General features: G+C 44.0%; 1 protein-coding gene across 26 annotated transcripts in view; it reads right to left on the bottom strand.

Annotated features, from left to right (window-relative positions):
- The window catches only part of SLC39A11 (solute carrier family 39 member 11), a 467,051-nt gene that overhangs the window by 192,674 nt on the left and 262,256 nt on the right, over positions 1-12,121 (bottom strand). For all 26 annotated transcript variants that reach the window (XR_010115566.1, XM_063617439.1, XM_055243870.2 and 23 more), the window contains one exon: positions 5,374-5,544. Coding sequence is in view for 25 of the 26 variants with exons in the window: in XM_063617439.1 (XP_063473509.1) it covers positions 5,374-5,544 (171 nt within the window). In the remaining variant the exon portion in view is untranslated. The remainder of the gene's footprint in view (positions 1-5,373; positions 5,545-12,121) is intronic.

The following is a 12,121-nucleotide window of genomic DNA, read 5'->3' as shown; positions in this document are numbered from 1 at the left end:
GAGGCTCTTAAAATGGTCCTCATCAAAGACATGAAGCTGCTTGACAGTAATGGTGAGAAAGTTCACTTCTCTTTAGACAGGAGTAGGAGCTGGAGACTCGAGGAATGAGCCACAGTGGGCCTTTGGAGACACATCTATTTGTAGTTATACCCTTGGTGGCTTCATCCAGTGTCAGGGGTTTAAGTAACATTCATGTGCCAAGGGGCCAGGCGCAGTGGCTCATGCCTGTAATCCCAGCACTTTAGGAGGCCAAGGCAGGTAGATCACTTGAGACCAGGAGTTCAAGACCAGCCTGGCCAATATGGCGAAACCCCGCCTCAACTGAAAATACAAAAAGTAGCCAGGTGTTGTGGCATGTGCCTGTAGTCCCAACCACTTGAGAGGCTGAGGCAGGAGAATCTCTTGAACCCAGGAGGCGGAGGTTGCAGTGAGCCAAAATTGCGCCACTACACTCCAGCCTGGGTGTCAGAGCAGACTCTGTCTCAAAAGCAAAAAACAAAAAAACAAAAAACATTCATGTGTCAAGGATTCACAAATCTATAACTCTAGCTAGACTTTGCAATCCAACTCCAAACTCACGTATCCAGCTGTCTAGTCAGTATTTCCATTTGAATGTCTAATGGCAATCAAACCTCACAATCAAAAAACAAATTCCTGATAGTCCCCCTAAAGCTCCTCCAGCTACAGCCTTCCTCGTCTCAGTTGATGGCAATTCCATCCTTGCAGCTGGGCAGCCCTGAAACCTCCAAGTGCCTCCTGGCCCCTCGCTTTCTCTCATATCCCACATCCGATCCATCAGCAAATCCCACTGGCTCCACCTTCAATCAGGACCCAGGAAGTGATCCCTTCTCACTACCTCCAGCACTACCACCTTGGTCTGCACCACTATCATCTTTGATCTGGATTCTGCACTGCCCTCCACCATAGGCCTCCCTGCTTCCATCCTTACCCCTCCTAACTCCCATCTCAATTCAGCACCTAAAGAGAAACCAGCTTTCAAAGCTCAAGTCATACACACCCTCTTCAAAACCCCACAATGGCTCATAACACACAGAGAAACAAACAAACAAACAAACAAACAAACGTTCTTGTGCCTCCAAATTCCATCTAAAGGCGGGGCTGACATCCCTGCGCTCACCTTGTACTTCTCTCCCTGCTGCTCACCCTGCTGTGGCCACGGTGGACTCTTGGCTACAACTTGTGGGTGCCAGACATGCTCCTGCCTCAGGGCCTTTGCACTGGCTGTTCCCTCTGCCTAAAACACTCACTCTTTCCCAGAGATCTGCATGACTGACTCACATGCAAGAACATCTCAAGGAGCCCCTCCCTCCCTACTCTATTTAAAATGGCAATTTCTTCCTCTAACACTCTACCATCTCCTCTGCCCTGTTGAACTTTTTCTTTTTTTAAATCACTGACTACCTTCTAACACGATATAAAATTCATTTATTATTGTGATGTTCATCGACTATCTCACCTTGCCGTAATATTGGTTACAGAAGGCCAGAGATCTTGGTCTGTTTTAGTACTGATATAACCCAAGTACATGGAATACAATACTCAAATACAATAAATAAAAGACAAGATTGGGAAAGAAATGTCCCTTCAAATCTCTCCATCCAGACAAGCCAGCTGTCCTCCAGTTTACTGAAACCAGTGACTATTACCACCATGCTTCTGGTGAAATCTAACTCAGTTGAGATTCCTAGAAGGCACTCAATCCTCATTTCAATTTATTTTTTACTTTATTATTAGTAGTAGTATTTTTGAGATGGAGTCTCGCTCTGTCACCCAGGATGGAGTGCAGTGGTGCAATCTCGGCTCACTGCAACCTCTACCTCCCGGGTTCAGGTGATTCTCCTGCCTCAACCTCTCAAGTAGCTGGGATTACAGGCACGTGCCATCACTCCCGGCTAATTTTTGTATTGTTTGTAGAGATGGGATTTCGGCATGCTGGCCAGGCTGGTCTCAAACTCCTGACCTCAAGTGATCCGCCCACCTTGGCCTCCCAAAATGCTGGGATTACAGGCATGAGCCACTGCGCCCAGCCTCAATCCTTATTTGAAAAGATACTTTTGCATCACCACAAAAGTGACAAAAGCTGAACTTAGACTTGGAAACTCCAAAGACACAGAAGAGGGTCTCCTGTCAGGGAAGAAGTAAGATTTTAATTTATGCTCATTTAGGATCATCAAATATTGCTGTCATTCCACACATCTTCCTCCTGTTTCTGGCTTTATTCCAAGTTGTCACTGGAGTCAACAAACATTTGAGAAAGTAAACTCTGAACCATCCTGGCCTTCTATTGGGATGAGCCAGGAAATGGTTCCAGCTGAGCATAATCAATCACCCAAGTACAGTGGCATGTGTGGTATATAAAAGGGTCCATTAGAGGAAAGTTGGGTACGCGATCCATTGCTATAAAGTCTGGACCTTAGACCACATTTTTGTTCTTCAGAGAAATAGTCGCCATAATACACCTCAGTGTAGTTACCTTATTTAACACTAAACCCACTGGGCAGATCTTTACTCTTGCTCATTTGGTTAAAGAAGGGGTCATAAATGGCAGAAAGACAGCTACTATTATGAATGAAAAACAAGTAACCTCTCTTCTCTAACTATTAGCACTTAACAGGCTAAAAGTGGCTGTCAGGGCTCCTAAGCAGTCCTCTGCAGGGGACCAAAGGGTCTTCCAATGAGCTCTTTAAGATACTGGGTGGGCATGAGCAGGGTCTTCCACCAAGGCTAACCCACTTTGGTCATCTTTGTGCAATGAGGTCCATATAAGACCCCATCTTTATCTCAAGACATATTGAATACCAACAAGATCTAGAAAACCAACAGGGTCAGATGCTGTCGCTCATGCCCGTAATGCCAGCACTTTGAGAGGCTGAGGTGGGCTAATCACTTGAGGCCAGGAGTTCAAGACCAGCCTGGCCAACATGGTGAAACCCCATCTCTTCGAAAAATACAAAAATTAGCTGGGCATGGTGGCACACATCTTTAATCCCAGCTACTCGGGAGGCCGAGGCAGGAGAATTGCTTGAACCGGGAAGTGGAGATTGAAGTGAGCTGAGATTGCACCACTGCACTCCAGCCTGGGCGACAGAGCGAGACTCTGTCTCCCTAAAAAAAAAAAATTGGAAAACCAACTAAAAAAAGTTTATTCATAACTCAAAGAAAAGGGTTAAGAGGGGAATGAAGGAGACACATATACTGATGAAAATGTTGGGAAAACTGGCCTACCTATGATCGTATGATAGACATTCCTAAGATTAGGATAGAAATAACAGAGGAATGTGCTTCTTATCTAGACAAATAGCTGAGCTTCAAAAGTAATTAAACACATAGTGCTTTAGGCAGATTTAATATATACTAGAATATATAATATATATTAGAATTTTCACACTCTAAAGACAACAAAAAAAAGTCTTCATTGTGCAAGCAGAACAATATCAAGTTATACAGAGGAATAGACTCAGTTTGGCCATGCTTTTTGCTTCCACAATACTAAAGCCAGAAGACAAGGGATCAACATCTGCAGAAGCTTTGAAGAGAAAAATGTCTTGACTAGAAAGCTTTGCCCAGCCAAGTTCTTGCTCCTGTATTAGAATAACAGATTGGCACAGTGAACTCTGCAAGGACTCAGAAAATGTATCACCCAAGGATGCTCCCCAGGGAAGATTATTGCTCAAATTCGAGTTCCCAAACAACAAAAGGTGGGTCAGCATGTTTAAGATCTCAAGATGGAGGAAATCATGGCTGAAAAGGCAGCAGGAGTATCATCGATGTCAACAATGGCTCCCATTTCTCAAGTGCTCATAAGTCCCAAGCACTGTACTGAAAGCTGTATGTATATTTAGCATCTCATTTAATTCTCTAAGTAAGCCACTTGTGGCATTATCCCCATTTCTCAGATGAGAAAACCAAGGTTCAGGGAGTTCAAGCAATTTGTCAAGATAACCTCATTAGGAAGTGAGAGAGTTGGAATTTCAAAATGCATCCCAAATTGCTCAGGTTCCCTCAATTTATTTATTTTTAAAAATATCTTTATCATTTCCTATGCTTAATCATGTTTTCTAGTTGCTCCAAAAGAAACAGTCATTATTTTTTAAATAAGGCATTAATATGTCCTTTTTTCCAATTAAAATACATCTAAAGATATAAAACAGGCCAGCGTGGTCGCTCATGCCTGTAGTCCCAACACTTTGAGGGGCCAAGGCAGGTGGATGACCTGAGGTCAGGAGTTGAAGACCAGCCTGGCCAACATGGTGAAACCCCATCTCTACTAAAAATACAAAAAATTAGCCGGGCATGGTGGTGCACACCTGTAATCCCAGCTACCCAAGAGGCTGTGGCAGAAGAATCACTTGAACCCAGGAGGCAGAGGTTGCAGTGAGCCGAGATCGCTCCACTGCACTCCAGCCTGGGGGACAGAGCAAGACTCTGTCTTAAAAAAAAAAAGACATAGAAGAAATTACTCTAAAATGCTAAATAGGAAAGGACTGGTAAGAACATTTCAGAAAGATGCCCACATAAAGAAGGCAGGTAAGGCAATTATCAGTGCCAAATTATACTGAACTCAATAGACTTGACCCTTGAACAATGCAGACGTTAGGAATGCTGATTCCCTAGGCAGTAGAAAATCTGCATAGAGTTTTTGGCTTCCCCAAAACTTAACTATGAATAACCTGCTGTTGACCAGAAGTCTTACCAATAACATAGTCAATTAGTACATGTTTTCTATGTTATATGTATTATAAACTGTATTCTTACAACACAGCAATCTCAAGAAAAAATGTTATTAAGGAATTCATAAAAAAGATAACATATTTACTATTCATTAAGTGGAAGGGAGTCATCATAAAGGTCTCATCCTCATCATCTTCACATTGAGTGGGCTGAGGAAGAGGAGAAAGAGGAGGGGTTGGTCTGGCTCTCTCAGGGGGGCAGAGGTGGAAGAAAATCTGAGTGTAAGTGAACTCACGTAGTTCAGATCTGTGTTGTTCAAGGGTCAACTATATTTTCAAATAGCATTAAGCAGAACCAGACATATCCAGTATTTATAAAAGATACTCTCCACAGCAATCACGTAACAGTTATGAATTTATGCTCCAAATAACTTGGTAACAAATATGTAGAAAAAAAAAGGAAGTAGAAGTTGTTTAACTGGAATGGGAAGTTTTCACATATGATGATCTATCTATGATGATCAAAAAATAAAGTCAAGAAAGATTTGTACTGCCACCTTCACTCCTCTCCAAAAACGGCCCACGTCACAATTGCCCATTCCCCTTTTCCAGCCAGACAATTGTGCTGACAAATGACTTTACCTTCAGGCAATGGCTGTCACGCTCATGGGCAAGACCTCACCTGGAACGTTGTGTATAGTGATGGCCAAGATGAGCAGTGCGATCCTCCTCCAGCTGCTGCCGCCGGGCTGTGCCAGATTCCCTCGAGAAGGCACAGGGACAGCAGGACCCTCTGGAAGGCCAGTGGCTGCCGCCTTCTTTCTCTGATATGCCTCACCATTCTCACTCTTGTCTGAGCAAAAAGAAAAAAGAGAGAGATAGGGAAAGAGAGCGCTTTGAACATATGCACATTAACTCTGCAGCAAGCTACAGCAGGAAGAAGCTTCTACCCTCCAAACTTCCTGTAGACTATGCATGCTTCTGCGTGTTCTCTCATTCACTCAGGCATCCTTTCATTCAGCGAACAATTCATTGACTAGGCCAAGCATGGTCGCTCACGCCTGAAATCCCAACACTTCGGGAGACTGAGGCAGGCAGATGGCTTGAGCCCAGGAGTTCGAGACCAGCCTGGGCAACATGGCACGATCCCATCTCTACAAAAAATAAAAATAAAGAATTAGCTAGGCATGGTGGTATGCACCTGCGGTCCCAGCTACTTGGGAGGCTGAGACGGGAGGATGGCTTGAGCCCGGGAAGTTGAGGCTGCAGTGAGTTGTGATCGCACCATTGCCCTCCAGCCTGGGTGACAGAGTGAGATCCTGTCTCAAAAAAGAAAAAGAAAAAAAAATCACTGAACAGGCATTCCGTGCCCAATGCATAAGTACCAAGAAGGATAAAAAAGATGAAGATGCAGTATCCTAGCAATGCCTGTTTAAGACAAGCAATGTTGAGTCATGATTAGAGACACAGATTCCAGAACCATGCTGCCTGCTTCCCTTCCTGACTCAGCCACTGGTCAGCTGTGTAGTGCCAAACAAGTTGTTTCACCTCTCTGTGCAGTGGTTTTCTGATTCATAAAACTAGAAGAATAGCATTACCTATGTCACAAGGGTTTTGTGGGGATTAAATGCAACAATGTCCGAAAGTACTTAGAATGTACTAAGTGCTGATTGTATTGATGGCTATTGTTAGTATCATGTTCCCTCTCCCATAGCCCTACAGAATTACATAATATGTGACCCTGCTCTCCTGGTCACACTGATTTATGCGAACCAATTCAGATGCCTGGCTCAGCCAATCAGAATCCCTCTCCAGGGAGAATTGGCGACTCCAACGTGCAAGCTGAATCTGAAAAATCACGTGATGTGTGAGCAGCTCTGCCACAATGGAATGAGGGAAGCGGCTGGACAGACAATCAGAAGGAATCAGATATACATCAACAAGCCGAGATGGGAAACGATACAGCTAGAGAGAAGGAGAGAGAAGGGCAGAACTGCAGCCCACGTGCCATAGACATTCATGGGCCATCCATAGCACCCAGCCCTTGGGTTTCCTGAGCAAACCTTCCTTTTAAAAATGCCTTTACAAATTGGCTTATATTGGAAGAATGTCATACTTATTAGAAGCTTGCCTTAAATATCCACGGTCCCCGGGCTATTTGTTTATTCATAATGGAGCCAAATTGTATGGATTTGAAATTGGGAGGACAAGAGTGGGAGAGAGCATCCAGCTTTCAGTTCACAGCATGGGATGGATTTGTGGGGAAGCCTTTCTAGAGGAGATAGGTCTTGAGTGAATCTTAAACATGTGATGGCACAGATAGAATGAAAAGTCCCTTTATTGGAAGAGAAAATAACTCAGCAAGCTTAACTCAGGTGTCTGTTAAATTAAATAAGCAGGAGGCCATTGGTCTGAGGCTGTACTTTGAGTTGCTTCACAGTGAACTACAACCTAACTTAGTATGTATACAAATGAAAATCTCATTAGGAGTATATATTTTTTGTAATATGATAGCTAGAGCTCAGCCAATCACAAGCAGCTGAGCTTCAACCAATCACAGGCAGCCAAGCTTTAGCCAACCAGAGGCAGCCAACTGATCAGACTATGTCCAAATAAGGTAAATGCCTAACTGTAACCAATTAAGCTATTTCTATACTTTATTTCCTGCTTGAACTTCAAAAAACACGGAGCTCTCTGAATGTCTTCTAGTTTTGAATGCTGCCTAATTCATGAAGCCTTTAATGCTTAAATAAATTTAAAAACATTAAAAGAAAAAAAACTTCTTTTGAAAATCATTTTGTGGCCAGGCGCAGTGGCTCACGCCTGTAATCCCAGCACTTTGGGAGGCCGAGGTGGGCAGATTACGAGGTCAGGAGATCGAGACCATCCTGGCTAACATGGTGAAACCCTGTCTCTACTAAAAATACAAAAAATTAGCTGGGCGTGGTGGCAGGCGCCTGTAGTCCCAGCTACTCGGGAGGCTGAGTGAGACAGGAGAATGGCTTGAACCCGGGAGGCGGAGCTTGCAGTGAGCCGAGATCGCACGGCTGCACTCCAGCCTGGGCAACAGAGCAAGACTCCATCTCAAAAAAAAAAAAAGAAAGAAAGAAAGAAAGAAAATCATTTTGTATTTATTTACTCAAATCATACAAGTACAGATTGAAAAGTAAGAAAGTATAGGGCAGGTAGACTCACTTCTCCCCAGCTCCCAATCATTTCTCTCTTACTAACAGCTGAATCTCAGTTCCATTAGGAAAAGGGGGCTCTTTGATCCTCCACAATGCAAGGATGCCAGTCCTCCATTGGTCAGTAGCCCCGACTCACAAAACCAGCCTGTGGAGAATTCAGCTGTCTCAATTGGATAGCAACTCCTCCCAGACAGTATTTACACGAGGCGATGCTCCACACTCATTGTGTGGTATCTACACCATGTGTATGCATGTATGTATGTGTGTACATGTATGTGTGTGTGGGTGCATACAACTGCTACTCAGTACCATCCTGAGATATTAGATCGCCTTCGTGTATGTATGTGCTTGTGTGCACTTCTGTGCACACATGGGGGGAAGGGGTTTTATACATTTCGAGTAGACAATACGTAGATGACTCAGGCTGCAGATGCTGGTTGAGAAACTGAACTAAACATCTGGGATTTCAAGCTCACAAATGCTAAAGACATAAGCAAAGCAGTCCCTGAGAGCTGTCCATGAGGGTCCTCAGCTTTCTCCTAGATCAGTCAGCAAACACTCCTGATTTCCTGTGTCTGGTCTGAGCACACAGGCCTGCACTAGATGCTCTCCAGTGAGAATTGATAAAGACCAAAAGAAAAATCTCTTCTCTTGGAGACTTTTGATTGATTGATTGATTGATTGATTAAGCAAGGTCTCACTCTGTTGCCCAGGCTAGAGTGCAGTGGCATAATCTCAGCTCACTGCAGCCTCTACCTCCCAGGCTCAGGCAATCCTCCCACCTCAGCCTCCCGGGTAGCTGGAACTATAGGTGCATGCCACTATGCCCAGCTAACTTTTGTATTTTTTTTTTTTGTTTTTTTTTTTTTAGTAGAGACAGGGTTTTGCTGCATTGACCAGTCTGGTCTCGAATTCCTGGACTCAAGCAATCCACCCGCCTTGGCCTCCGAAAGTGCTAGGATTACAGGCATGAGCCACTGCACCTTGCCCCTTGGGGATTTTATAATTTAAGAGAGGGCAGACAGGGAAGACACACACAAATTCCCTCAAATCTGAGGGGCAAAACACACACTCTAACAATCACCAGCGGTTGTGCTTGTTTTTGCCAATGTCACAAAAGGATCCTACTCTGAATCTCCCGCAGATACCGCACAGTGAGCAACAGACCTCAGAGGCACCACGAGCAAATACTAGCATTATGCTTGCGTTTCATAGGAACATCAAGGAGCATGAAGAATTCTTCACCAAAATAAAAATGCACGCCTGGCCCCAGGCTTCCAATGTGTGAAAACTGACGTCAGTGCCTTCCCTAGTAGGAAACAGGAGGGTGTGAATATCTCACGTCCTTGTGAAAGTTAAATAAGCCACCATTTGGTGACAGCCACTAATGAGTCTGCAACAAGGAAGATTAGTCCAAATAAATCATTACAGAGTATGACGCGTCGTGAGCAATGAATCTTCTTGCCTCTCCTGGTGAGGCTAGTTCAACCATCACGCCCATCAAGTAAAATGCTAGTGCGTGGGAAAAGGATGATCAGTTAGCATAGGCAACTGCCAAGCACCTTGTGGGATGTGAGCGTGTGCCAGAGTGACAAGAACCTCGTGAGGTTTCTTGAAATTGGAAAGGTTTGGGCACTTTTGAAGTGGAGTTTGGGAAGGAGGAGTAGAAGGGGGACTATTTCATTTAGGGATGAAATAGTCAATGTCAAACTCAGAAGCAAAACAACGTCAGAGACTCTGGTTAATAGGTAATATTGGGAACTTATCTTCAATGAGTCCTCAGTCCTTACAAAAGCCCCATGAAGTAGAGATTGATCCCCTTTAACGAATGAGTAAATTGAAGAACACAGAGGCAGAGTAACTGTCCCAGGTCACACAGCCAGTCTGCAGTGGACTCAGGAGTCGACTCAGCATCTTTGCCTCCAGGAGCCCCTCTTTTAACTAGGGCCTCATGGTTGACAGGGGATGAAGTGGGGGGCGGGGTTGGGGGTGGAGAAAAGGCTGAACTGCTCATTGCTTGCCAAAAAAGGTAGTGGGAGCAGTTGCTGCAGTGAGAAAGAGAGTCTGGTGAGCTCTCATTGCCTGTGACCAGAGTGCGGAAAGACTCAGGGGAAATCTCGTATCTACAATCATTCTTACTTGCAGACAAACCTGAAACGTTTCATAATAGTAGTATTTCTTAACCCATTAGACCTACTATTTCTAAGCATAAAGTAGCTGCAAGCAGAAAATATTTACCCATGCTAAGCCCACAACACAGGCTGATACTTCTTTTGGAAAGGAGAATGAACAGATTCTTTGTTGTTAGGAAAAAAAAGTTGTTCATCATTAAAATTTTGTTTTTTAACTTATAATTGAGCATCTAAGAACTCACACAAAGAAAGGACCCACTGCCAGGGCTCAGCCTCTCATCCTTCCCACTCCATCTTTCCTGGAAAAGAACCACAGTGCTACTTGGAAGGGTGAGGACGACAATGAAACAGACCGAAAAGTCCCAGGCTCACTTTTCCCACGGAATCACCAGGTGACCTTTTCTGATGCATCCGCTTCCCTGATTTCCTCTTCCCCAAAACAGAGGACATGATTGTGGCCACAAAACATCATAGGATGGAGAAAAGCACAAGCCCAGGGGCCGTCAGCAAACCCTGCTGCCCAGGTAAGCCTCTGCCCTTCCAGGTCTGGCTTCCTCCCTGCAGAGTGGAAGCCTCTGAAGTCCTCCAGTGAATGGTCCCAAACCATTTCGGATCAGCAACTGCCTTTGAAAGTACAGCGAAAGTTACAATCCAGCAAAAAACACAAAGACCATTTTGAAATAATTGTTGGGTCCTTATGGATTCAAGAACGTCAGACTGAGAACATCTTGCTAGATAAATGCCAAGTTAACCTCCGTTTTCACAGCCCATGGGACCAATCACACCAGCAACACAGAATGTACCTGGTCCCTGAGATGGTGTAACCGGCTAAATCTAATGGGCCCAATGATGGAATTGCAGGCCCCCGATGAATATGGCAATGCTAACTAACATATCACTAGCCAAGAGAGAGCTTTAACAACATTCCCATGATATTATTGGAGATGATTTGGTTGGATTAGCACAAATGGCAAATCATCATCTGTCAAGTGCAGAAAGCATCAAATCCCTGGAAAAACTCTTTCTAAACCCCTGTTACAAAACAAAATGAAGAGTGGCCAGCAACATATATTCACTAAGGAGTATGTATACACAAACAAAACCAAAGGCCAATCAAAAGCAGAATAGAGGCTGGGTGTGGTGGCTCACACCTGTAATCCCAGCACTTTGGGAGGCCGAGGTGGGAGGATCACAAGGTCAGGAGCTCGAGACCATCCTGGCTAACACGGTGAAACCCCATCTCTACTAAAAAATACAAAACATTAGCCAGGCGTGGTGGTGGGCGCCTGTAGTCCCAGCTACTTGGGAGGCTGAGGCAGAAGAATGCGGTGAACCCAGGAGGCAGAGTTGGCAGTGAGCCGAGATGGCGCCACTGCACTCCAGCCTGGGTGACAAAGCGAGAATCCGTCTCAAAAAAAAAAAAAAAAGCAGAATAGAGGGGGATCAACTTATATTGTCCCTGCCTTCTTATTTCCCAAAGAATCAGTATAGTTTCAGGTAACACAAATTATTATTTACGTTCCCATATCATTGGACCTTTCAGCTATTTCTAGACTTTTTTTTTCTTATAAATATCACTGTAAAAACTTTAAGGTATATGAACAATCAGAATTTGGACAAAGTTCCCAGAAGTTGAACTGCTGATCAAAGGGCCATAATACAATTCCCTAATAAATTTCCAGGAAGCCTGTGTCACTTACCCATGAACAGAGTTCGCAAGTGCTCATTACGCCACTTCTTAGCCTGGTATTTCTCATTTTGAAATAAGTGTATTTATTTATGGGGGAAATGACATTTCGCTTTATGTGTGTTTCTTTGACTACAAGTGAGGTGGAACATTTTTCAGTTTCAGGCATATTTCTTTCCTCTTTTGTAAGATGCCCACTGCCCAAATGAGGCCTCTTTAAATAATAGTAATATGATTAGCTAATTCTTTACAGACACTGGTAATTTTCCTGTGATCCACTTAGGTTTGTCAATGAGACCAAGCTAGGAGTAGCAGGTATTATTATACATCAGACAGATGTATCCACTGGGCTAAGTTGGAGTTTTAGCCTCAAATTTTAAAATTCCTTTTTGAGATTCCTCAAGACATTATAGGGCCTTTAAA

The sequence above is a fragment of the Symphalangus syndactylus genome, chromosome 14 (assembly GCF_028878055.3).
Source record: "Symphalangus syndactylus isolate Jambi chromosome 14, NHGRI_mSymSyn1-v2.1_pri, whole genome shotgun sequence".
In the NCBI taxonomy this organism is placed as follows: domain Eukaryota; kingdom Metazoa; phylum Chordata; class Mammalia; order Primates; family Hylobatidae; genus Symphalangus; species Symphalangus syndactylus.
Note: the sequence above shows the minus strand (reverse complement) of the source record. Positions and strands in the feature narration are given on the sequence as shown.